Here is a 25,953-nt window from a genome sequence, read left to right as displayed (position 1 = left end):
TGTTTCTTTATTCATAAGCTTGAGATTATCAAGCCTTTCATGTGCTCATCTAAAGCTATATACCTCCAACGCCTAATATATATTTTGTTTAATAGTGACTCTTTCCCTTCTCAGCATAAAACTCCTGCACCCACTGAGTGATGGTCGCAACCTCAGCAGCATAAATCTTGCCCAGAGCGGCGTTTGCGTTCGCGTTGAACAGCAACTGGTCGCCGCAGTGTGCTGCTCCTGGAATGACGCGCACGGGGTGGGCCGAAGTCGACGCCAGCTGGCCACCAGGACGAGTGGGTGCCATGACTGTAGCGGGCCTCCATGGATCGAACTCTCCAGCTGCCCATTGCAAGCGGTGCGTGTTGACGTTGAACCAGCCACCAGTGAACCTGTTGACATCGTCTACGGTCTCGCCCTTGGCAATGCCGTAGGTGTAGTCACCTTCCTTGGGGAAGAAGAGGCCGCATTGGCGCTCAAAGTATTCTTGTGTGACGAGGCGAGAGACGAGGTTGCCCTCACCGCGGACCTGCCACCACTTGAAGCTGTGACGGTTGTCAGTATGAGATGCCCGTATGTGTGATATAAGCAGAGTTTCTGAACTTACGGCTGATTGCAGAGGTACCAGTTCCACTGGCGGTTGGCAGTGTTTCCAGGGGTGAGATCTGTGAATAAGGGGCTCGATGCGTTGTGCGTGTTGAAGCAGTCGGTAGCTAAACTGCCGGTCCAATATCCGTAGGCCGCGCAAGCTATTAACGAATTGTTAGATCTCATCTTCGTCATCTTTATCGAATAGATGTTATATAACTTACTGTTTGGCAAGCTGAGTTCGGTGAACCACTTGGCATATCCAGCCAGGGCCTTTGTCAGACCAACGCCACCAGCTCCAGGAACTGGTGTGGTGCTGTTGGGCCATTGGTTCTATTGATACACATGTTAGTTTATAGTAATTTTAGGGCAGAATTCGTTTTTTTTTTTTTACTCACCTCAACATAGTCGCACATCCGGTTCGTGGCGCTGAAGCCATCCGCAAAGAGCACATCCTGCCAGGTATACAATCCGTTGACCAGCGCAGCCGCGAAATCATCATCATACTCAACAGCTTCCAAGCCGAACAGGGTCTTCAGCTCGGTCTTAGCCGTCTGATTGTATCCCAGCAGAATACTGTCCACATGGTCAATGATCTTGATATAGTCAGTTGTGCAGTTCTTTGGCATTGCCAGCTTGACCTGCTCAAAGTATTGCCACAGCGGGCCAATGGCCTCAACCACGGGACTAGAGGCACTGTAGGCCCAGAAAGTTCCAGGAGCAATGTCCTGCACCCACGCCGTCAAAGCACCGCTGTAGGAGCAGCCGCTAAGGACCCAGGGTGCCTTATCGGGGGTGCTGGTGCGGTTCTGGTCGAAAGGCAGAACAACGTTCTTGGCAAAGTAGGTGAGATCCTTGATGGATTGATCCAGGGTGAGGTGCGTCATGTTCTCGGTGTCAAGAACTTCGTATGGCGAGCTCTTTCCCCAGTAGCGGTGCTCAATGATGATGGCTCCGCCGCCAACAGCTTGCGCATAGGCACCAGGAAGAGTCGCATTGGTTGTGTATCCCTCGTAACCATCCAGAGCAGACTCATTGGGACCAACCAGGATGATTGGTGAGCCGGGACCCTTGTAGTAGTCACCGTTATAAGCATATCTCTGAGAAAATGTGCCCAGTTCGGGGTGATCATGGTCGATGAGCTGCTGGAAGTAGCCGTAAGAAGGACCCTTAGCTGCGGTAAGAACACCAGCTCCAACGGGAGCCTTGGGAGGGTTCATGTCCTGAGGGGTGCCGGCAGAGACAGCTCCTGCGAGCAGGAGAAGCTCCGCTGCCACGGAGATGGGGTTAGACGACCACATTGCGACTGATTGGTCTATCTACTCTTGAAAGCTACCAAATCCTCCGACTATGAGCCGGCTGCCTTAAGACTCGAGTTCTCTCTATCCATCAGAAGCGAGTGGCCGAGTCGACCGGACAGTTTATATACCCATCTTGTCTCTTCTATTGTATTTCTCTGACCAATCAATCCGGGCTCTTTGAAGAACTATTGTATTCGCAAGGTAGTATCACGCAAGTGCCTGTCTAGCTATTCTTGTCAAAGCTCCCGCGTCTTGGCCCTTCTACACCCCGGCCGCACAGCAGATATGGCCCTGACATTGCCCGCATGCCAAGGGATTTTTGTCGCCATTGCTAGTCAGGTCCGGATTCCTCCCGAGAATAGACTGATTTATTTCCCGTTTAAGCTGCTACCGAAAACTGTGCCTACAGTAATGTGAGGCGTCCGCTCCTCATCGTATTGCTCATGACTAACTAGAAAGGCCTAAAGTTGTCATTTGCGACAACTAGCTTTGAAACAAAAGAACCTTGCAAATAAGATAAAAAACAGGATTCTTTAAAGATAAGTCTGCCTGGAGTTTACCTGTCAGAATTTCAGGCAGACCGCAGCATTTGCTCCAGCGGACGAGAGACCTTCCCAAGTTGATACTAGATGCTGTAACATCGGCCTTTTGCCGTCTTCTAAGCCCCGATCCAACAAGTTTACTCCAGTTTCTACGAAATCGATTCAAAAGGTCCTCTATAGCAGCTTACTAACAACATGAAATTACAGCGCAATGCCTATAAGATCCTTGCCTAATTCGATCGACCTTCCCGATACGGCATACCGTTTGCCGGGGTCCGGGCTTTATCGGTCGGCGGCGATGGCGAATAGTGCTGCCAGCCTGTAAAAAGTCCCAAGAGAACTTTTTAAAAACCCGCGGGGGAACTGCCTTGTTAAAAGAGATGTTTTTTTAGCATTGGAGGCTGTGAAGAAGCCGGACATGACCAGGAAATTATGAACGATTATTGTTCTAGCAGTATCCACCTTTCGATCCATATGTACAAGGCGTGCGCCCGCTTATCGACGACTCTGGCGATTTGCTTGTTTGGTGAAAGCTTGGCTGAGAGACTGTCACGACCGTCATGCGAGGATGCAGGCAGGCTGGCATTGATGTTGTATCACAATCGGCACAACTTGGTTCCCCTCATTGTGCTCGGACAGTCATCTCTCCGGATTGCATTTTGATGCGCTCCAGCTACATATTGCGTTAATGCGTCATCTTTTTGTCTTTACGCAGCATGGAGAAAAGGACGATACACAGACGACTTAAGAGCTGGTAAGGCATGTTGGATGCTGACTCTCTGGTCGCATTTCAAATACATGAACCAGCTGACAGGTCTCGTGCGACCTCGGTCACCATCCGTTCGGTTACGAGAAGATCAAAGCTCGTGCCAACGCCGATCGCATCATTCAGCTCAACAAGCCCAATGCTAAACGACGGCGCTGCAATTGCAGAAAAGATGTGGTAATAATATTAGACAGGAAGAGGCGGTCAGTCTGATGTACGCGATGGCACAAACGAGGCACGACTTTGGCGTTTACGATGTTCTCACTTTCGCGACGCGCACACAGCTCGGTAGTAGCGCATTTGATGGAGCAAAAGCAGTGGTTTCATTACATCAACGGTACGAGAGCTTCAGGAATACGATACAACAACAATCCAGAAACTCAATTTTTCCAGAGCGATTGCGGCAAACGGTGTACAATTTATGGAGATGTTATATTTCTGAAGCTCTCGAGATGTTGATGTTACGATGCCACTGCTTTAGTCACGTCAAATGGGCCCCTGCTATGTTGCGTGCGATTGCATCTTGCAATATTCTTTCGTCAACATAAGGTACTATTGAGGGGCCTGCCGATGCAAAGAGAAGCACTGCCTCTAAGCATCGCCAGTACTTGTCATGCGGAAACCGACTCTTTCACAAACAAAACTATTGTCCATGCGCACTATTCGCACCAGGTTCTTGCGATTGGTAGCGCCATGTTTACGAAATTTCAGCTTGCTGTGTCATTGCCTATGAGTTTGATACTATGCTGTGCTATATGGAAAAGAACTCCGCTTCATTCGAAATTCCTTTATCGTTTATACAGATCATGAAGGATTCTCAAACATTGCACAACGGTAGGCTAGTCTGGTAATCGCAACTCTATAATACGGTAGTGCATTTCTAGGTTCAGAACAGACAGAATGAATGAATAAAGCAATAAATTTCATTCGGGTGAGTTCTATTGTGTTAACACAATAGCTTGCGGCTACACTCATTTGTTTCAATACAGGATGCAGTTATTTTCTTAGTCACTGGCGGGTAAACCCAAATAGCAATATTCCCGAGTCATCTTATATACTAGTAGATGCTATATATCAACACCATGCAGAAACGCATGTGATTTATGTACAGCCCATCAATCATCGCCACCGTCATAGAGACTGCTCACAGCCCACCCATTCAATATACTATACTGACTCAACGGCGACGTTCCCGTCAATGTGTCATAATGTATCCTCTCGCCACACAGCCTATCGTCTCCATACTGCACACATGGTCTTCCCTGAAGCAACGATGCAACCTGAGCACCCGCCTCGCGGCCTTCAAACCAGGCTCCGTGCAAAAAGCCAAAATACTCTGCGCTGGTAGCCTCACCGGCGAACCACAGGCGACCGGTGTTGGCTCGTAGATTTTGATGGGCCAGCAAGCTAGTAGCCGGAGGCCAATTTGAATAGCTTCCGTAAGACCATGGTTCAGACGTCCAGCGTGGGTAAGTGAAGGCGATGGGCTCAGGAATGGTAACGTTGGGAAACATTTGACGAAGTACTTCCATTCCCTCTGCTTTGGTCTCTTCGTCGGTTTGTCGTTCAATACGGTAAGATTCATCGTCCACAACAGTAGCGAAAATAATGTTTGACCCGGGCATGAAGCCCTCAGTTGATAGAGATTGCCACACAGGATAATATCCTCTTGTAGTGGGCGAAGCATAGAGGAAATACTGTGTATCCTCTGGCCAGAATGTCTCGTTAAACTGGAAGAAGACCTTAGTGTAAGTGCCCATGGCGAAATTCTGAATTGCGTTTTTCTTCCACTGCGGCAATTCCGGAGAGAAGCGTATTGTGTTTCTCTGTAGCACACCCAGCGAGAAAGTCGTGATGGCGTAGGCAGCAGAAACGCAGCTACCATCGTGGTTGTAAATTGTGACGCCACTATCAGAGTAGCTAATGTTCGTGACCTGAGTATTGAGCAGTAGTCGGGGGTCGTCTTTGGTCAGGAAACTCGATGCCTCGCCAGTAATAATTGCGCTGTAGCCGCGTTGGTCGATGACAAAATTGTTGTTGTCGCCGAATTGGTTAAAAGTGAGGTTGTCGCCCGCAACGCCGAACACGAAGGATGACTGTTCAGGAGGGTATCCAGCTTCCCAGTCTAGACTGTTGTCAGCATATATACACATAAACTAACGTGACTTTTTATATGCAAAGACCAAATAGCTATTGCTATTCGAAATAACTCACCCCAGTTCCACCACTCAGCCGCCTGTCTCTTCATGTCGCTATGCGTAGGATTCCATCCGGCAATGGAAAGACCTGCGCGCATAGTTTCATCCTGCAAATTCTGGACCAGATATCGGCCTGCCTTTGCAGCAGCTGTGTCATAAGCATCACTATATTCGTCTATGAGATCAGAATAATTCGAATAACCCGTTTCATCGTAAGTTAGGATGGAATCGTAGTCCGAGTAGGTGTTGGCGAGATGGTATTTTTGAGCCTAGAAAACGATTACATATTAGATTGACTCCGTAGTAGAGGAATACATATATATTCCAAAGCAAAATTGAGGATTTTACGTACTAGTATGTCGACGGGATTCTCTGAGATATTGTCAGCAATCAAGACCATACATATCTCGCTGTAAAAAAGGTATTATAGTTACTTACGAGGACCTCCAGTATTTCCAAGCCCTTGTATCTAACATTCCATAATGTCAATATTTTTTCGTGATCAACTCTAATTTATGCATTCGAACTCAGGATGCGTACCCAATTGCAGCCCCATTCAACCACATACGGGCTACCATCCGATTTCTTGCCAAAGTCGCCGTGCCACGCTCGTCCGCCAATTCTATCATTGTATTCGATGATTACAAAGTCGGATACTGAGGCGTTGTGCAAGGCTTGCTGCAAGCGAGGTTAGATGAGAGTCTTTGAATCGTCTTCTAATGCAACTAAATGGATAAAGAGTAGAGAATGAATGGCGATGGAACTTACAGCTGCGGTGATACCAGCCATTCCAGCACCTCTATAAACATATTAGTGGAACTTGCCTTCAAATAGACAAAGCTCAGTTTTCTGTAGATGCTCACAATATCGCCACAGACGTCTTCCTACATGTCGAATCACCACTACTGCTTGCCGGCGCCGCATTTATCAATGGAAGCCATCCTGCAAGCACAACTAAAGCACCCAGCTTGGAGCTTTTCGGCGACATTTTTTCATATATTTCATAACCCCAAAAAAAGACTTGATATTCAAATTATCTTGAGAAGCTTATACAAATAGTTCTCTTCACACGAGAGCTTCAACTCATGCCTTATCTACTCATCACCAACCACATGTCTTCACACCCATGACGTAAAATCCGAGGCTGTACATGCATGCCAAACGAACTATTATCTAAATGTTCCCACTCACATCTGTTTAATCGAAATTATACATGCGCATCGTGTATCCCGAATATACAAAATGAGTATCGTGGCATGCACATCGGCAAAGCTGTCAAGCGGGACAGGTCCAGCCCACGGCTTGAGTGACGAACCTGGCGATCTCCATCTCCATCTGACCCATCAGTGCAACCCCGGAAAGCATGGCGTGGAGTCTCGTGCGCCGAGAACCCGCTCATATCTAAACATCCCGTAGGGACGTTGGCTCAATTCCACTTTTTCATTCTCGCTAACGTTATCTACAGATAGGTACGTATTGCAAGGTATGTATCATATCCACCGACAGATAAGTAAAGACAATAAGCAATTAAATCGCAACAGAACTAATAGCAATAGCTCCTAAGATACGAGCAGTCTGCAGCCGAAATCGCGCCCTTGACGCCCTTGTCTAACACGATGCGATCAACAAGCATCGAGCCACCAAACTCCACCATGATGCGTTTACAAATTGACAGTACCAAAACGACAAGAGTCGGCGCTCTCCGTTTCACACCTCTTCCAGTTAAATGTCCTTTGCTAACCTGTTTGAGCCATCTTATCGATTTCCCCGCATCTTGCTGAGCGGGGAGGGAGCCAAACCGTCTCCACGTTTTGATACTAAACTAACAAGCAAACTGCTACTAACGGCTTACATGGGGCTCGGCCGAGATAATCTACATAGCTGATAGCCATTCCGGTATCAGGCATTAAGTCTCATGCTAGATTCCCTTTATCAGTGGACTAATTAGCTCTGGTGCCTTGTCGGTCAATCACGCCGGATCTGTCCATCTGCACTGCTCTCCCTCTTATTGCCTGTCCCGGCAATAGCATGAGAAATCCGGGGTCTCAAGCGCCGCCAAACCCATGTCTCAAGCGCCGCCAAACCCATGTCTCAAGCGCCGAGTTCGGGCTTCGTTCCCCCAGAATGGTGATCAAATGAGATATCGTTTACTCGTTTGATGGGCGAAAATGTGACCCAGTTTCACGATTGACCCCCAATGATAATAGTGTAAATAAGTTGGCCGATGCGGGCGATGGTTCCCCATATGTCATGTCTCCATCTTTTGTCTTGTTACCACGCTCTGTAATAAAACAATAAACTCCTCTTTCGCTCTCTTACGGGCCCTTTTCTCCTCTGCCACTCCCCCAAATGCAGGGCATCTGCATCACATTGTGATCTCCCCATAATCCTACCGAATGAGAGGGAGTAGTATCCAATAGCTGCTCATCATCTGCCACGATGAGCGAAGAATATACCAAACACGAAAATAGCGATGACGCCCAGCTGGCGGCCATGGGTCACCAGCCGGAGCTGAATCGCAACTTTTCCACCTTGTAAGCCCAAGTTCCCTGGCAAAAGTTCCCGTCTCAATTTACACGATTGGCTTACAAAGGTTCAAAACTCGGTTAGATCTATGCTGGGATTGGCTTTCGCAGTCTTGAACTCTTGGACAGCTCTTTCTGCAAGTCTATCTCTCAGCTTAACGTCCGGAGGTAGTGTCGGTGTTGTCTGGGGTCAGTAATAGGCCGTATGCAGATGCGTTCGCACATGCATACTTAGTCCCCCTTCATGCTGTCTTGTCCTGGCTAACATGCATGTGTGGCTGTGGGTGTGCAGGCCTAGTCACTGCCGGGATATGCAACCTGTGTATCGCTGCCTCATTAGCTGAGTTCCTGTCGGCGTACCCAACGTGAGTCTTTGATCATTCTAGGCAAGAGATAGACTGGGGTATGTTTTGCTAACAATGTCTGGTTATGTTTATGTAGCGCTGGCGGGCAGTATCACTGGGTTGCAGCAAGTATGTCTTTTGCAGCAACAAACTTACACCATCCGCTTCTTCTAACAACATTACAGTCTCTTGGCCGAAATGGGTTCCGGTGTTGTCATGGATCACAGGCTGGGTTAACGTCGCCGGCTGGGTATGATCTCTTCTCTATTCTACATTAGGATCAATCTCTAACACTAATCGTCTACAGGTCGCTCTCGTTGCCACCAACGCTCTATTATCCAGTCAACTCATTCTCGGCATCATCTCTGCCACCCACGAGGTACAAAGAAACTCCTCAACCTTTTCATGACAGCCTTTCTTACACTCTTATTAGAGCTATGAGCCTCAACGCTGGCACCAGTTCCTCATCTATATCGCCTTTACTCTCGCGTCTTTCGTCATCAATGCTTTCATGAATTCCTTCTTACCGCTTCTCTACCGTGGTGCCTTTATCTGGTCCATTGGCGGCTTTGTTGTCGTGTCAATTACGGTTCTCGCATGCGCATCGCCGAATTATAACTCTGCGTATTTCGTCTTTCGCGAATTTATCAACACGACAGGATGTATGTATTACCATTTCTGATTGATTGATTCTATTAAGTCATAACTCTTGATACTAATAACAATGTCAGGGCCTGATGGCATTGCATGGCTCCTTGGTGTGCGTATACAGCCCATATTACATACAAAGAACAAATGATATTGAACAGCGTTTCTAACAACTTGCAGCTCCTCCAAGGAGGTCTTGGTGTCACCGCTTTTGTACATTCATCTCTTTTCCTCTCATCATCGCAATGGCTAATATCTTGTAGGATTCCGTCGCCCATATGATTGAAGGTAGATGACTATTTCTTCCAACTACTCTTACAAAATGCGTACTCACTACTCAAACCAGAAATCCCCAACGCCGCCATGGAAGGCCCCAAGATCATGGTCATCTGCGTCGGCATCGGTACCTTTACCGGCGCCATCTTCCTCATCGTCCTGCTCTTCGTAGCCGGCAACATCGACGAGGTTATCAGCTCGGCCGCAGGCCCGCTGCTGCAGATTTTGATTCATGCCACGAGCAACACTGCTGGAGCTATCTGCCTTCTCATGTTGGTTTCTTCCTTCCATCAGATCATTTCTAGCTACTATCTCGAGAAAACTCTGACAGTTAAAATCCAGGCTCCCGCTTGTGTGTCTTATTTTTGCGACATTTAGTGTCATGACGACGAGTAGTCGCATGATTTTCGCATTTGCTCGGTATTCCTCCATTGAGACAGTCCAGATAGTTGAACTTGGCTGACTCTTACAGCGACGGCGGCCTCCCTGCTTCCAAATTCTTCGCTCGCGTCCATCCCAGACTCGGTCTTCCGTTGAATGCTCTGATTCTGACCACCGTCGTTGTCATCATCTTCGGTCTCATCTTCTTAGGTTCATCAAGGTAAATACCCACAAAACATTATCTGTCTCTTCTCAAGCTAACACCTAAAAGCGCATTCAACGCCATCATCTCTGCCTCCGTTGTTACTCTCGATCTCTCCTATGGCCTGCCGATCATGGTCAACTGCCTTCAAGGACGAAAGAAATTACCCGAGCGGAAATGGATGCTACCCAGTTGGTTTGGCTGGACAGCAGACATCATCTCGCTGTCGTACATCTCGCTCACCACTGTCTTATTCATCTTCCCTCCGGTCCTACCCGTTACCGGTAGCAACATGAGTGCGTCATATACAAACCTGGTCTGAATATACACGCGTACTAACTCGCTCTCATAGACTACTGCATCGTCGCGTTCGCCATCATCATTGCAATCTCCCTCTTTCAATGGATCATCGATGGCCGAAAGAACTTCACAGGTCCTCGCGTAAACCTCGTTAGCGGACAAGTTATGGGAGAGAATGTTACAGAGATTGAGAGTGTGCAGGAGGTGGCACCTCCTAGCAAGGAAGCTTAAAGGCTGGGGCTATTTGTGAAGGTTGGTATCTAAGCGTTCAGGTACATGAACTCGTGTCTATATAAAATGCGGCTAAAGTTACCTTCTAGAAAAAGGCTATGTTGATAAGATAAGAGATACATGTTAGAGACATCATGATAGCTGATGGTCAATGTAAAGAAACAAATGACTGACAGCCCTCGGGTGTATTGGAAAACTTTAATGCTAATAATAATAAATCCATCTAGAAGAATGAACGAAAAGATGAGTCTAGAACCTCATGATACGTAATGACAGCGAGGCAAGAGGCAAAAGGACACATCATCCAAATATACTTGACTCTAATAGACATATGATACTGCAAGCCCGGAGCTATAGAAACGCACTTCAGATGAAATATGCCACCTCCGAGCCCCATAACTGCTTCTCAACTTGCTATCAACTTGACAAGCTTGAAAGTTGCCCGAGTATTTCACTTGCTATCAAACTTTCAACTGAAGCCCTAAGCCCTACTGCTGCTTTTTTTACATCTCAAGCATATCACGCAACAATTCTAAATTTATATACTCTAAATACTTTGATTTGGTGTATTAGTTTCAAGATCGATTCTCCGCAACAGCCCATTTCCAGCACTTTCGTCCCATTTCCAATATTTTTTTCTTTGACATTCTTGACAAAGACATTCTGCTAGCGTTGTCAATCATCGTCATCTTCGTCCACAATAGTGCAACCTTAGAAAACAATGGACACTAGTTTAGACATCCCGACAACCTGGTCTTGGAGATGCCACGAATGCCATCGAAGCCATCCTATGGCGTGCACGCAAAGGTGTCTCTCATGTTCTCACAAAATCTGTTTTCCAGATGAGACGATCAAGCAAAATTCAGAAGACAGCTGTAGCATTACATTCGATTTACCCAGCTGGCGCAATTTCTACAGACGGCGTCAGGAATTGAAGCAGCAGAGTTCATCAAACGAAGAACAACAGACGGCTGCTGCGGGGGAGGCTCCTGAACAGCATACAGAAGAGCCCGCGAGAGATAACGACTATATACGGCCCGGGTGGCTTGTCAAGATGACCAACGGCACATACAGTTGCTTCACCGACTGCAAGTTCCCCAGCGAATGCTTCTTGAAAATAGCAATCGAACGTATCACCAAGCTCTCCGACCAACCGTTATCATCGCTGTCGCAGTCTACGAGGAAAACGCTGATAAGGACACCGAAAAAGGCCGAAAAGTACAAATCTCGAGGCTACTTTGACTTCAAAAGGGTGCCATCGCCTTTAAGTCAAGAGTGGCATATCGATACTGTCTCGGATGAGACATAAATCACAACGGTGTCAACCCTCAAAAAGGGGGGGTTGAGTACATGTATGCAACTCGATGTTATTGCCTTTCCATGTTTTTTTCCCAGCAAGTTTTGCCATCCGTGTATATCCACGCAAAAGCGCTCAACAACAGTATTATAGGGTTTACTATAAATGCATTGAAGCGAATGAATATGCTTGAGCAAGAGACCCCTTATGTGTATGGAAGATTTTATTGCTGCTTGGCGTCTTGGAGTTACACAATTTCCAACAGGCTTGTCTAAAACTGCATGGCATTTAGTTACTTCTTAAGAGAGAATAAAAAGTTTATATTCTATTACCAGGCATCTTCATTCAATACTAGGTAAAGAATGATGCTGCCGGTAGCAAACAAACGTGCATGCTTGCCGCCGTGATACCAACCGCAGGAATATCGATCATGTCTTATGGCTTCATGTAACCATTACAAAACAATACGTGGCACCAGACATTTGCATAAGAGAGTCGTATTTCATGCTTGTTTTTTCTCCTTTTTTTTTTTTCTTATTAGAAGTACCTAACCCTAAGATAATCTTGCCTGCCGAACGTCAGCCGCCCAACAAGCTACTTTTCGTCCACCATGTCAAATCACACCAACTACCGTCTCCAAACTTCGTCGAGCAACATCAAACAAAAAGAAAACACAAACACAAACAACTGTTATACATGGCCCACACGACAGACCATTTGCTCGACTGGCAACAAGACAAAACCATCAGAATGTGGCCCTGTCATTCGGCCTTTTGAAGTCTGCTGCCGCGCGCCCAGAATCTGCACAGTTGTCCAAGCCTCCTACAGGTTGTATACCCATTGACAGGTTCGGATACCCTCTGCAGAAAAAAATAAAAAGCATCATCCAGTTCAACAATTCCCAGCCCATCTCCCGTCAATCGCCCCGCGATTCGAAACAGAAGGTATTCAAAGTATTAAAAAAGAGCGAAAAGCGATTCGTGCGCGGGAGTAGAAGAGGTAGCTTAGGCTTCCAGGGCCTTGGCCTTCTTCTTCTGCTCAACCTTGAGCAGGAGGGCGCGGTTGATGTGCGGGAGCACACCACCAAAGGCGATGGTGGCGCGGATGAGGGTATCGAGCTCTTCGTCACCTCGGATGGCCAGCTGGAGATGGCGGGGGGTGATGCGCTTGACCTTGAGATCCTTGGCTGCGTTCTGCACGGACGGTTAATATTACAAAGAAGCGAATCAAAGGAAGAAGAGGAACTTACGCCTGCCAATTCCAGAACCTCAGCAGTCAGGTACTCCAGGACGGCGGTGACGTAGACTGCGGCTTTGGCACCCACACGCATCTTGTTTTGGGTGTTTTGCTTGAGGAAACGCTTGACACGACCGCAAGGGAACTAAATGCGCCGTAAAGAGAGCGGTTAGTAACAGTACATCTTCTGGCTGTAATCCCGGCTTCGATGACAATAGCATGGGTAGAATGCCCGTCCCAAAAGGTTTCCGCTAAGAGAAAAAAAAATCCTCTCCCCCTCCCTGCGCTCAGCTACGCGACTAGGCATCCAAGCAACCCGAGGCAACATACTCCGCAGGGTGACACAATTGCGCGGCTCGAGTCTGGCAAGATTCATCGCCAACATGCCTCTGAAATTCCGTGCCCAGTCGCAGCAGCCGTGGCAGTGATGGGATGGCGAACGCGTCAACGTCGTCCAGAAAAAAACTCGTCGAACTCGGCCATCGCGGGGAGGTTGGAAGCTAAAGCGGGACTCGCATGAGGTGCGGATGGGTGTGCATGCGCGCAAATCGTTTGGGCATCAAGCAGGACGAGGAGATGCAGCCACGGATGGCCACGAGAGGGCAAAAAATCAAGCTGCTGCCGCTGCCGCTGTCTGACGACAAAAACTCACCTGAAGACCGGCTCTGGCAGAGTGGCTCTGCTGCTTCTTGGCTCCCTCAGCGCTCGTCTTACCGCCGGAGCTCTTCCCTCCAGAAGACTTGCCCTTGCCTCCGGCCATTGTGAACGGGGGATCGATGCGGGATGGCGATTAAAGATGCAAGATGGTTCGAGCTGAAAATGGAGCGTCTGCACTGGCGAGAGGCGAGAGCAGAGGTTGATGCGCGTGCGGAGGCGGTGATGGAGTCGAAGCGAATAGTGGGATGTTTGGTAGAAATTTAGCAATCGACGCAAGCGGGCGGTCCAGCTGTTGTCATGTTTTTTTTTTCTGCCCGCCTTTGGGGAGGTCCGCTGCAAGGAACAACAGCCTTCTGGCCACGGCGCGCCCTCGCCTCAGCGGAATGAGCTCCCCCAACCTCCCCAAAACAGCCCCTCTCGCAGGCTCCAGCGCCGTTGAGCTGCCTAACAGCTGTGGCCGTCCAACGGGAGCCTCTGTCGAGCCGTTAGGCGGTGCTGTCGGCTTATTAGTGAGACCTGTCGATGGAATGCCCGCGTCCGATGGCCCGGGGTATAGCCGAAGGCTGGCCGCCACTGGCGCATCGCAGGCAGCTCGAGATGGTGGCAGGCCGAGAAAGGGCTGTCAGTCAGCCAAAGGGGGTTCCAAGGCGACCAACACTTTGGAAACGACGTTGAAAGACGTCGGACCAGACAGCTTGAGAGGGAAGAAGTCGACGAGCATTCGCCGTAGAGACATCTCTAAAGCACTGGAGATAGTGCTGAAGACGACTCATGGCATCGGGATATACTGACCATAGCTCAGCTGCCATCACAGCAGCGTTGCCAATGCCTTGCTTACCACATGATGTTGCGTGAGGCGGCAAAGGCAAAGATGGAAATCACCTCAAAGCAGTCATCGTGCCAGTTCAGCTTGGTGTGAAGTTGCTGGCTTGAATGGACGATATCATGCCTGGGTGAGCTTGGAGTTCAATTGTTTCTAAACTCGGCGACTAGAGATGACAATGTCCCGCTGTGGCGGCTAGGCTGTGGCGCAAGACATGGTTTAGTCCCGGCTATTTGCCGATGTCAGTGCAATGCAAGTAGCTGAACTTGGCCGGAAACAGAATTTTGCTTTCAACTTGCGTCAGCAGTGAATTTTTTCACTTTTGGGAGAGTTCATTACGAGTATCCAGATGCAATATACTGCAAATAGGCTGAATTTCAGCAAAATATTAGCGTTGCTCTGTTGCAGTGTACAGAATAGATGTAATGGCTATCCTCACTTGTACCAAATAGCCGTATCAGCGTTACTGTGGCTTAGTATGAGATACAAGGTACTTGAGTGCCCAGCTGTCTTAGCCTGCTGTCACTCCAGCTCGCACGGACCACATGTCGGCACGGGAACTGATAGAGCTTCATGTACATCCCACCTTCTGCCACGCAGATAGCTGCTGATAAAGAGCCACCTGTGGTCTGTATATCTACTATCCATATCTCCAAAACCCAAAGCTATACCTTATAAAGTTTGCAGCGGCGATATCATGGCAAGCGTTAGTTCATCCTTCCCTTCGATATATGCGATATAGATTGCTAATCCGCAAGGCTGCGGCCTACTAAAGCATAACGTGGTCCGCACAACTCGGATACGCACCGAAGAGCAGCGACTGCAAGAGATCGAAAAGATTAACAAGTATCGCAGCCTCGAGGACCAGATACGCTCTCAAGCAGCGTCAGGGTCTTATAACCTCGAACTCTACAACCTCACCAACAAACTCCTCCGCCTCAACCCCGAGTATTACACAGTCTGGAACGTCAGGCGCCGCTGTCTCCTATCCTGCCTGTTATCTACAAAAACAGACCAACCAGCATCAGATGCTCAAGACCCGGCCCCAGATTCCAAGAACCAACAATCAGATGGCGAGGTTTTACTATCTGAAATCGCCTTTACCATGCCGCTCCTGATGGAATTCCCCAAGTGCTACTGGATCTGGAATTTCCGGCAATGGCTATTGTCGGAAGCCATTTTGCGGCTACCCCTTCCAGCAGCACGCAAAATATGGGAAACCGAGCTTGGTCTGGTATCCAAGATGCTCAATAAGGATCAGCGCAATTACCATGCCTGGGGATATAGAAGGTTTGTGGTGGCTCGACTGGAGAGCCCCGAACTAGACGGCAAGAGCATGGCCGAAGATGAGTTTGCATATACCACGGCCATGATTCGACAGAACTTGTCCAATTTTTCCGCCTGGCATAACCGAAGCCTGCTCATCCCAAGGGTTTTGGAGCAGCGGGCCTCTGACGACAAGGCCAGAGCGGCTTTCCTCGCCCAAGAGCTAGATCTTGTCCGAGATGGCCTCAATGTTGGCCCCGAAGATCAAAGTTTATGGTATTACCATCAGTATCTAGTATCTCAAATCGTTGGAGACGGAAATGGACAGAGCATCACGCCAGCTTTAACTGTCGACGAAAAGATCACCTACCTGAAGCGTGAGATTAATGAGATTACAGACTTGGCGGAAGATTATGACGACATCAAATGGATTTACGAGGCTCTCTTAGAGTATACCTTGTCTCTAAATCGACTGGAGAACAGCACCGATGGAGCTGGTAATCTACAGACTTGGCTCACAAAGCTGCGAACCCTCGACCCGATGCGTATGGGTAGATGGAAGGATGTTGAGCAACAGGCTAAATGATGATGCCTACATGTATGATGTGACCAATATACCAAGTACCCCCTTGTACGAAATAGAATGAGAGAGGAATTAATGATACAGACACTATATGTCAGTTAATATAGAAGCAAATAGCGCAACAACTGTATTGGGCTAGGATGAGCGGATAGCTGTTGGATGAACAACAGTTACTTTGCCATAGTACAAATACAAGCATTGAAGTAATTACGCCGCTATGAAGATCGGCAATTAGCGTTACACAAATCCCTGGCAGCACATGTACGTTGGTGCTATTTTAATTCCAATTAGTATGACTCTTCGCAGAGAGCATGGATGCCATACCTGCTCTTCAATCTTGTTCGATATCTCGTCTTACTACGCCAGCCAAAAGCGAGCATTATTTGTTTCGTTTCGATGACGTCAGTACAGCAGAGCCCTGCGCTAAAGCTCACAAAACAGCCAAAATTAAGCCTTTATTTCTCCATCTAGAATACTACAGTACGGGCATGCTTAAAGTAGCTCCATGTTTCGAACTTTATGGTAGGCAGAGGCCAAAAACTGTAACGGGACGAAATGTATGAACACAATACTCGTGGTAGAAAATTATAATAATTTAGTAGAAAAAAGACGGTGAGCTCTGCTCATTGAAATGTTTTTTGTATCCTGCCCTGGGACCCAATTCTTACTATAGCTGTACTCCTTACTCCAAATTATTATTCTAGCATAGACTATGGTGATATACTTATCGTAGAAAAGCATATTAGCTCCAGGGAACAGCAGGACAAAGACCTTTATATGAGGGGGATTTCTTGATTCAAAGAACTACGAATTATGTAATATTGCCTCTTTCTTATCTACCTATCAGTTCGCCTAAGCACGGCTATTGTATGGTAAATTCCAGTCAGGCTCATCATTTAGCTTATTTCGATTATATAAATGATGCCCGTATATATCTTTACCGAACATCAAATGTTATCTCAAGTGCCCTGCTGATAAAGTATTTAGATTCAGAATAGTGATAAAAATCGATCGCAAGGAACATTTTGCGTCACGAGTTCTTGTTGCTAAGGAGATATAGGTACTCAGTGATAACTACAAGGTAAGTCAGAAAGGGGGCATATCCCTAGAATATCTGTCTAAAGCACCTCACTACCTGGTGTCCTATCAGAGCACCTAAGGTAACAGTAGCACAAATACTAGCAACAAAAGTGGCTGTACAAGGCAAATCGACAGCGATAAAGCCTTAGATCCATCAACGTGACAATTTGATAGCTTGGAAGTGGCTGTACGATGTTCCAGGAGATTGGCCCGCCAGGTGGATATCTTACTGCAGAAGCATGCATGTCCTGGCAGGACAGTACACCGCCGTTCTCGCTTAACAGCAGCTAGGAAAATATGCATCTAGACAGTGTTATAAAACTGCTTACGAGAAGATTGTTATCAGGTGTACTTTGGTAATGGTTTGGTGGTTTGGTAGTGTTGACGTTGGTGTTGAGTGCAGCGGCTCCACAAGTGTTTCTTGGAGCATTAGCTTTTTTGGTTGGGATATAGACTTTCAACCACGTTCGTCACCCTTTTTAGACCATTTGTATTATTGGGAGCTATTGATGTAGTGACCATTCTATGGTACTTAATCAGAGCTCATACGTTCTGCTTTGTCCTTTCCGCTATATATTTAGTAGCTTTCAAAGCATCTGATGCAACATCAGAACTACACAACAACAACGACTTAATATAATATTTATAATTTATGGCCAACATATTGTCGTGAATAGTTCTCAGAAAAGGGTATAACTTTACTTTTGATACATGAGTATTTATGAAATATAAAAAAGTACATCATGGCTTTATATCTATACCCTATATCAACGGCTGTACACAACGTGGCACTTTGTGCTCCACGATAGTACTCTGTGATACAAAACAGTGAAGTAATAAGTCATTTATAATAGCAAATTGATGAAATATTTGTTGGCATGGAGTGCATTGTCTGTAGGGTATGGCTTGAATGATTAGATCTTGCGAATCACATGTTAGTGTCAATGTTCATCCATGGCCTCTAGATCTGGATACAACTAAGAGCTGTGGAATACAAACAGCGAATAATACAAGGACCGGCATCTTTTTAACTTGTCTACAATCCGACGGCAGATTTACTATGGTCTAGGTGTCAAATTAGAGCTGCTTACAGAATCCCAGGCACAATCGTCCATAGTCGAGGACTAACGACACTAAAATCTGCGAGTGCATAGCCGGGCATCCGTCTGTGCTCCCCCAATGAGCCGTAGCGCAATCCGTGGTACTACTTCGTATGGAGTTCGTCCCAACATCTATCGACTAAAGGCAGACATGAGCCGAGCCAACCAGCCGCCGGAACATGCAGGCTGCTGCAGGTACTACTCCCAAGTACGTGCATGATCGGGCGTGCACAAGGAGAGGCAAACTGGCCAATGCCCGGCGAGCAAACTGCGGGAGTGTGGGTATAGGCGCATGCGGTGCGTTTGTAGTATTGAGGCCATTGTCACACGAAGGATTTGGTGGCAGTAGCTCACGTATGAAGTATAGAGTACTCGTAGGCAGGATGACGACGGGTGAGTACTAACACGTGGTTGACGCATCGTAATGCCCGCAGTCTAAGAGCTACGAGACTGTTACATCAGTCCTTCATTAGAAGTAGCAGTGTAAGGGGGCCCAATTTTAAAATGTGCTTGCGTGTCCCTGATAGCGAAGCCACCCAACATCTTCATCAGCCGCAGAGATTTGTCTGTCTTAGACAAAAGAATGGATTCATTGATTTGTATCGCATATACCCCCTTTATTTGCGGGAAACTGTCTGCTCTTGACAAAACAGTTCAGAACAGAACAACCGCTTGATGGCTAGAGCAACGGTTAGCATGTGGTTGACGAATTAGACTTAAAGAAAGTACTAGTTAGCCCTAGATGCAGTAAAATGTTAAACTTAGAAACTCACGATCCCGGAGTACGGAATACAAGCACGAGTTGGAAATGGCACGGAATTGGGAGCTGTCAGGGGGCTTGAGTGGATCCTCAAAAAAGGCGGTGCCTCGGGCTGCCGATTTTTAGTCAAAGAGCCCAGATGGCAGAAAACGAGATTGGCCCCGGAAATTCAGGAAGATCAAGGAGGGCCGATTCGCGGAAAGGGGCTCAGGCCAAATGTTTGTGGTGATGACAACAATAGCCTACTGTACTGTAAAGAGCAACAAAGAGGGCAGAAAACTGTCATATCCCAGTGGGCTATACAGTGTGGCGCGGAACATCTGATAATTGCATTTTCTTGTTCGCGTTTAGATGCCGTACAGTGTTTCTTTCTGGCGCACTGCACGGAGCCAGCGAAGCGATATTGCAGATCCATGGGATTGGAGCCTCCTCTCAGGAGCTCAGCTGGCTCAGCAGTCCCCGTGCCGTGGGCTGAAGAGACGCAACAAGCCCTTGTGACTCTGCATGTGAGGCTTTCTCTGCTGGAAGTGGCTGCTGGCGATGGTGGCTTGTCGCCTGACTGAGCAGAAAGCAACAGTAACAAGTGCCACACCCCTGCAAACTCGGCCAGCTACAATTCCGATTCGCTAGACAGCCCTGATCGCGGGTGGATACACTAAAGATCCATATTTTCTTTTGGAGACATACCATCAGAAGGTAAAAAAAGCTGAAGGACTCGAGGTTGAGAGGAGCAAAAAGGGGTAGCCAACGGGAAATCTTTGGAAATGAGAGAGACCCATGCTGGCAGCGCCCTTTCTAGATTCTCTGCAGAAGGAAACAAAAGCCAGCTTAGTTAATTGTCCGAAGCAGGCCTTCTGTCTTCGCTCTCAGCCGCCGCGACCACGATAAACGTCAATAAGAAATCGAAACTCGGGATCTAGTGAGCGCCACTCCGTCCCGTTGTCCAAACTACTCGCATTACTATAAGTCTATTAGTAGTGCAACCAGGGCTGTCATCTATTTTCGCCACCTTGAGGGTCGCGCACACAAAAGAGGGTTCAAAAGAAAAGAAGGCGTAATATTACGCTGAGTGATGCCGGTGGCTGAATGATTCTCGGGTTGATGACACTTCGTAAACGATTTGCCTCCCCAAGTAGAGCGTATGCAAATTACCACTACAGTACTACTCCAAGTAGCACTGCTTCGTAATACGAGCCATCGTCGGAAGCAAATGCAAATAATCGCTCGGCCGCGCAGTAGGGGTCTTCTTTGGAACTGCCGTTTAATGCCCATCCGCCCCTTTAGTGCCGGGTGAGTCTTATTACACTCACCCATCGTGTTTCAGGGCGTTGAGGTGCACCATACCACATGCCGCTAGATCGAGCGTGTGTGCCTAGATATCCCGAAATTTGATGGCTGCAACGTGGCGCAAATTGCTTTTTACGGGCGGCGCGGCTGCATTCCAGAGCCTTTATGTAAGGCGGGTTGAGGGAGCAGAGTGAAGTGAGGGTCTAAAGGGGGAAGCATCGAGCACCTATCAACACCATGTTATGGATCATGAGGACGAGACAGAGACGGGCATCAAGCAAAAACGCCTCCTCTTGGTGTTTCGTATGCATGTGGTGTGTGCAGTGCAATGCAGCAGACGCTGATCGAGTGGAGGCTTTCCCTGCCTCTCCTCCAAAGATGCTCTTGGTCAACATGAAGGTGATCTTGCAGCGGGAGGGTGTTTTGGTTGACTCAGCGTGAAGGTGACCCCTGCGCCTGCATGAGAGCTAGACAGGGAGTCTGCGTATGCACCTGCAACTCCGCGTCTTCTTAGATGCCCTCGTAATATATGCCAAATAATGCGAGGAGCAGCTGTAATTATAGTAGCCCAGTCCTTGTGCTATCAGATGAAGCGGTACTGTACAAATGAGACAGGGCCGGAAACCATACTGTGCTTGTTGTATAGTAAACTCCAAGCAGCCTGATAGGCGACGGGACTGAATAGAGGCAGATTCAACGCTGCTTTCGGTATCTGCAGGGCATCTGGCTCTTCAAGCCCTTTGACGCACCTAAATTAGCCTGCATGTCAACATCTCAGCTCTTTCTGTGCCGCCGCAAAAGTCCAGCAAATACGACGAGTTATCTGTCCAAACCTCCCGGTGGCCGCCAACCCCTGGTCTGTTACATGCAGCCATTGTTTTGTTTTGCACCGCCTGCGCAGTTTCGTGCACCTCAAGAAGCTGAAGGGTGTGGCGATGAGAGTCGTCTTCACACAGTACAAGCCCCATGACACAGTGCCGGGAGGGAGCCCTTGGCCCCATCTCTTCCATATTGCTTCTCCTCAAATTCTACGGCCAATGGCTCCATCCGCGACTCCGTATCATAATAAATGCAATGCTTGGATCATTTCGCAACAAAATAGAGTCGAAGCCACGGAGAAATAGGGGCGGGCCTCTATTTTTTTCTAGAACGTCGAAGCATGGCCAGAAGCCTGAGTTTGTTCAGGGGAAGCAAGAAATAGCAGCAGAGAAAGAAAATGACGGGCAAATGAGATAAGAAATCGGAACTGGAAGCGAGAAGGGGATCAATCAACCAGCGCAGGTACATCTGATACCCCGCTGTTTGGCTGCGGCAGCAGGTAGTTTCATTAAAGCGATAGATTCCGCAATCGCAATAAGCTATGCCATGGTACCGAGAACCTGCCAGCGGCCAGGGCTGCTAAGCTAAGGCGCCGTGCGGTACGTACATGGATTAGGGCTCTGGCTGTTGAGCTGAGGGTTTGCGGTGGCGGCACAGCAGATATTTTCACGTAAGACGGAAACGGCTGTGGATGCAGACAAAACAGAACAACAACAAGAAGAAAGAGGCGGAAAGAAGACTAAAACGGCAGCTGGAGAGAGAAAGAGAGGGACTCTCATACAAGCAGAGGCAGCTTGTTTATGCAAAGAGCCCTTTGCTCCCTTGCTTCATTAGATTAGACGCGGTAATGGATACTTTTTCCGCGAGAGGCCACCAGCGCTGCTGTGCCCTAGAGCTCAGCGCATCGGCACAGGCAACGGGTACTGGGAACCTCCAAAATTAGGGGTCTGCGCCGTGTTATTGCTTTGGGCCGTAATCTGCCATATGCACCTAGCCGGTGCTACCTTTCGCCTTGGTGGCCGCCCCTATCATCTCACTTGTACCCTGGCCATCTGGCGCACCCAAGTCTACAGCGCGGTGGGGCGGGCAAGAGCCTCCCCCCTAGTAGGTTATTACCCGTACTTAGGATTATGCTCTGGCGTGCAATTTTTCTTTTCCCTTAGCCTGGCTCTCCAACTCTCGTACTTCGTAGTACTGCTTTGCTTCTCTTCTCTCCTCCATCGCCACCTCTCCTCTCCGTCGCTCTCTCCCGCGAACCCGCGACATCCAACGACTTGGTCAGAGCCGCTTGCGAGAGTCGCCAGTCGCCAGCCGACGCCCAGTTTTACCGCCACCTCTTGACAGCTCCTGGAACGCGAGTCTTGGTGCTGCTAGATTACGCTTTGGACTACGGACACAGAGCTCCCTGGATCCGACTTTGGCCTCCCGCGCATCTTCGATTTGATCCGGCTGGCACAATTTGAAGCAGGAACACCACGTTCCTCAGATTCTCGACCGCCATTTCTCGGAAAAGAATCGTGGGCCCCGAACTCGGTGATTCTTTCTAGATTACCTGACGCGGCGCCGAGTCGCCTTCGAAGAAAGGAGGAAAAGCAAGAGCGCTTTACCAGACTCCGTGGATCTTGAATCTTCTCTTCTATATAGACTTCACTCCCTATCTCTACGCATTGCACAGAGCTAGCTAGCTAGCTTTGCACTGCCTACCGCACGACTGCTCTCTTGTTGGGTTGGCCTGGGCTGCTCCCCCATCTCACGTTACGACCGTCACGACTGAAACGATCCGATCAAACCAGACTGTGCATCATCTATGCTGCCATTTTAATCGTCCGTCTCTATCGCGTTTTTGAGTATATTCTTTTTCTAGTGCGAACAACTGGAACCTCGTCGTCACATCGATTACGTGTTCCTTCTCCGCCCATTTATTGCGCATCATTTTGACTTTTTGCCCCTTTGCGTATCTCCGGAAACGCTATTCACGACGCAATCGCAATAACCATACATTAGTCTGTATTGCGATATGGCCCAACAGCCTCACGACATGACTTACCTCGATTACGGCACGGCGACCAACCGGTCGCCTAGCTCCTCGAGACAGAACTACGGCTTTGCTCCCGGCCTGACCATGCCTCGACAGTCGCAGCGACCCTTCGATGCACCTGTGCCCTCAAACAGCCTTTACTCCTCCGATAGACTGGCCAGTAGCTATGGAAGTCGAGCTATGGATACTATTGGCGGCGGCGGCGGCATGCCTGGATACATGATGGACAACGGCCAAACATGGAACTACAACGGCGCCAATGTGGCTACTGTTGGAGGCGCCGTGCATGGCTCACAAAGGCAGCGAAGCGTTAACCGCCGAGCTGCTTTGCCAACTGTACGTTTAATTCCAACGGCCTTTGCCTTGAAAATCGAAAACACATTACTGACTAAAAAGATGCAGAACTGGACCGAACATGGCGGAATGGGTATGCCCAACCTCCAGTCCTACTCAAATGGTCTTGGTGGCGCTCCCATGTCCAACGGTGGTCTCCGTGTTGATGCTCCTGGATCTCACCCGTCCCCAAACAGCCTTCAATCTGTCGGAAACGATGCTGATCAGCTGATTCCTACTGCTATTGTTATTAAGAATATCCCATTCGCCGTGCGCAAAGAAACTCTTGCTTCCATCATGCTGGATATGCATCTCCCCCAACCCTACGCCTTCAACTATCACTTTGATAATGGCGTTTTCAGAGGACTCGCGTTTGCCAATTTCCAATCAGCCGAAGATACTCGTATCGTCATTGAGGCGATGAATGGAATGGATGTTCATGGCCGAAAGCTGCGAGTCGAGTACAAAAAGATGCTTCCCGAGGCTGAGCGCGAGCGTATTGAGCGAGAAAAGAGGGAGCGTCGAGGTCAACTGGAGGAGCAGCACCGTGCTCCTATTTTGCACAGCCAGAGCTCGATTCAGAGCCTGGGTGGAATGTCCCAAGCTCAGGCGCGAACCGCTTCTGCTGCCGCCGCCGCCGCCCCCTCTTCTATTTCTCATCTCGGTAAGTTTTTTTTTGTACACGCATAATTTATTCCATGATTTACTAACGAGAAAGACATAGGCGATATTGATCTGAACGACCCCCAGACTCTTGAATTCTACACCGAACTTGTCATGTTCCGAAGAGATGATTCACGTGAAATTTTAGTATTCCCTCCTGGGATTGCACCCGAACACCGCCGGTCTATCCACATTCTCGCTCACCACATGGGCCTTGAGCACCAATCCATTGGGGAAGCTGATTCCCGACAGCTTACTGTGCTCAAGCGACGACAGCCCTCACCTACTACCGATATCCATACGCCTCCTGCTAGTAGCTTGGATGTTCACAAACGCGGTCTGAGCCGGGCCGCCACATTCGACTTTGCCGCCGACCGAGAGTCTCGAGCAGCCAACAGCAACTATGCCCATCTTGTTGGCCGACATGGACCTACTCTTGAACTTCCCGGTAGCCCAGATGGAGCTGGAATCCCCAACAATCTGCGGGCTGCCAAGAGCTTTGCCGACCTTCGCTCGTTTACTCCCAGCCCCTCTCAAGCGTCATCAAGCTACCTGGCCCCTGGTAGCGGACTAAGCGGTATTGCGCCTGCGTCGACTGCTCGATTTGGTGACTATCTCAGCAACGGTAGCCAATCTCAGAGTGGAAACCCAAGCACCCCCGGTGCAAAGAATGACAATGGCCTTGTCAGTGGCCTCAGCGGACTGAGCCTATCCCCTTTTGAGGCGAGCGGACTACAACCCCAGGCACGTAACACTCCTGGTGCTATTGGTAGCCAGCGACCCAGCGCAAACGGCAACGGCACTTCCAAGGGTGCCCCCGAGAGGCAGCCACGTGGCCCAGAATGGGAGACATCGAACGGCTTTGGTCGTACTCGAGCAAATGGCCACATGCAGCGTGGTAGTGGTACGTTGATCACATTTCTTACGCAAAGTAATTTGTGAAGCTAACATGAAGATTAGATTCCTCGGACAATGGAGCTCGTGTTGGCACCAGCTCCACTAGTGCTTCGCGATATCACTAAACTAATACAACACGCGTCTACTCACTCTCTTCTGTGCGCTGCATACGGCTTACTGAGAGAGCTGATGGACTGCCCTTTGGGGGGATTCGGAGCAGGCTTTCTGTATCGCATCCCTCGCCTTGCCCTCACCCATTGCTTTTAATGATTTGTAATATTGATTTTCATCAGGACGACGAGGGTTTTCGGTGATTCCAGGACGATTGATCAAAATAGTGGCGTACATTCGCCCTAGTTGCTCAAAAGTCTCGGATTTAGCCAGTCAATCCTCGCCGCTCCGTAGCTGGTTTTTATGATGATGATGCCACCCCCCGATGAGAATGTGGAAAACAGGATCAGGATACAAAAAATTTTGTTCGACAAATGGGCAACCGTTACGCAAACGTTCATGACTCGTTTCCGAACGCGATGCCTGGAATATCCCCTTCGAGTTTACTCGTTCAACCAGACCTACGACCGATTCTTGACGATTATGACATTTATTTTCACGACTTTTACGTCTAGACAGCTGCAGCGAATCCACCTCGTCGTGCTTCGCATCACATTGGCACTGAGTGGAGTGGCTTCGGCGACGATGACGAGCAGTACCTATACCCAAAGAAAAAAAGAATCTTATTAATACCCCCATGTCTGACGTCCAGATACGACCGTGACGACAACGAATTGAGCACCCCAGCTTCTTGTATATGCAAGGGGGAGGCT

The 25,953-nt window shown here is 48.5% G+C and overlaps 8 protein-coding genes across 8 annotated transcripts; 5 read left to right on the top strand and 3 right to left on the bottom strand.

Annotated features, from left to right (window-relative positions):
* Positions 1 to 14: 14 nt before the first annotated feature.
* GGI43DRAFT_370173 (serine carboxypeptidase S28-domain-containing protein) lies at positions 15 to 2,366 on the bottom strand. Its single transcript, XM_083202531.1, has 4 exons — positions 975 to 2,366; positions 801 to 909; positions 596 to 737; positions 15 to 533 (listed from the first exon to the last, which is right to left on the bottom strand). Exons 1-4 carry the CDS (start codon positions 1,875 to 1,877, stop codon positions 89 to 91), a joined length of 1,599 nt encoding a protein of 532 aa, XP_083060861.1. The 5' UTR covers positions 1,878 to 2,366; the 3' UTR covers positions 15 to 88.
* A 1,650-nt stretch (positions 2,367 to 4,016) lies between these two features.
* On the bottom strand, positions 4,017 to 6,419 carry GGI43DRAFT_370097 (uncharacterized protein). The gene is made up of 7 exons (XM_083202530.1): positions 6,247 to 6,419; positions 6,152 to 6,182; positions 5,924 to 6,061; positions 5,822 to 5,852; positions 5,736 to 5,755; positions 5,400 to 5,652; positions 4,017 to 5,310 (listed from the first exon to the last, which is right to left on the bottom strand). Exons 1-7 carry the CDS (start codon positions 6,369 to 6,371, stop codon positions 4,301 to 4,303), a joined length of 1,608 nt encoding a protein of 535 aa, XP_083060860.1. The 5' UTR covers positions 6,372 to 6,419; the 3' UTR covers positions 4,017 to 4,300.
* Positions 6,420 to 7,214: 795 nt separating this feature from the next.
* On the top strand, positions 7,215 to 10,651 carry GGI43DRAFT_404192 (amino acid/polyamine transporter I). Its single transcript, XM_083205894.1, has 15 exons — positions 7,215 to 7,917; positions 7,994 to 8,097; positions 8,201 to 8,273; positions 8,350 to 8,381; positions 8,438 to 8,502; positions 8,560 to 8,631; positions 8,686 to 8,914; positions 8,984 to 9,012; positions 9,081 to 9,113; positions 9,164 to 9,188; positions 9,247 to 9,448; positions 9,519 to 9,596; positions 9,649 to 9,777; positions 9,829 to 10,055; positions 10,112 to 10,651. The coding sequence occupies exons 1-15, from the start codon at positions 7,823 to 7,825 to the stop codon at positions 10,288 to 10,290; spliced, it is 1,572 nt and encodes a 523-aa protein (XP_083060859.1). The 5' UTR covers positions 7,215 to 7,822; the 3' UTR covers positions 10,291 to 10,651.
* Positions 10,652 to 10,870: 219 nt separating this feature from the next.
* GGI43DRAFT_433917 (uncharacterized protein) lies at positions 10,871 to 11,599 on the top strand (the record flags this gene model as incomplete). Its single annotated transcript, XM_083209817.1, has 1 exon — positions 10,871 to 11,599. Exon 1 carries the CDS (start codon positions 11,012 to 11,014, stop codon positions 11,597 to 11,599), a length of 588 nt encoding a protein of 195 aa, XP_083060858.1. The 5' UTR covers positions 10,871 to 11,011.
* Positions 11,600 to 12,508: 909 nt separating this feature from the next.
* Positions 12,509 to 13,583, bottom strand: GGI43DRAFT_433913 (histone H2AZ; the record flags this gene model as incomplete). The annotated part of the gene is made up of 3 exons (XM_083209816.1): positions 12,509 to 12,780; positions 12,837 to 12,968; positions 13,476 to 13,583. 3 exons carry the CDS (start codon positions 13,581 to 13,583, stop codon positions 12,592 to 12,594), a joined length of 429 nt encoding a protein of 142 aa, XP_083060857.1. The 3' UTR covers positions 12,509 to 12,591.
* GGI43DRAFT_370050 (uncharacterized protein) lies at positions 13,414 to 14,461 on the top strand. Its single transcript, XM_083202529.1, has one exon. The coding sequence runs from the start codon at positions 13,726 to 13,728 to the stop codon at positions 14,269 to 14,271; it is 546 nt and encodes a 181-aa protein (XP_083060856.1). The 5' UTR covers positions 13,414 to 13,725; the 3' UTR covers positions 14,272 to 14,461.
* Positions 14,462 to 14,796: 335 nt separating this feature from the next.
* GGI43DRAFT_370029 (Rab geranylgeranyltransferase BET4) lies at positions 14,797 to 16,309 on the top strand. The gene is made up of 2 exons (XM_083202528.1): positions 14,797 to 15,009; positions 15,079 to 16,309. The coding sequence occupies exons 1-2, from the start codon at positions 15,001 to 15,003 to the stop codon at positions 16,153 to 16,155; spliced, it is 1,086 nt and encodes a 361-aa protein (XP_083060855.1). The 5' UTR covers positions 14,797 to 15,000; the 3' UTR covers positions 16,156 to 16,309.
* A 6,629-nt stretch (positions 16,310 to 22,938) lies between these two features.
* GGI43DRAFT_369921 (uncharacterized protein) lies at positions 22,939 to 25,384 on the top strand. The gene is made up of 4 exons (XM_083202527.1): positions 22,939 to 23,572; positions 23,639 to 24,233; positions 24,288 to 25,136; positions 25,193 to 25,384. Exons 1-4 carry the CDS (start codon positions 23,216 to 23,218, stop codon positions 25,252 to 25,254), a joined length of 1,863 nt encoding a protein of 620 aa, XP_083060854.1. The 5' UTR covers positions 22,939 to 23,215; the 3' UTR covers positions 25,255 to 25,384.
* Positions 25,385 to 25,953: the final 569 nt, after the last annotated feature.

This window comes from Trichoderma evansii (assembly GCF_050947405.1).
Source record: "Trichoderma evansii strain SZMC 28006 chromosome Unknown GGI43scaffold_9, whole genome shotgun sequence".
NCBI lineage: Eukaryota > Fungi > Ascomycota > Sordariomycetes > Hypocreales > Hypocreaceae > Trichoderma > Trichoderma evansii.
Note: the sequence above shows the minus strand (reverse complement) of the source record. Positions and strands in the feature narration are given on the sequence as shown.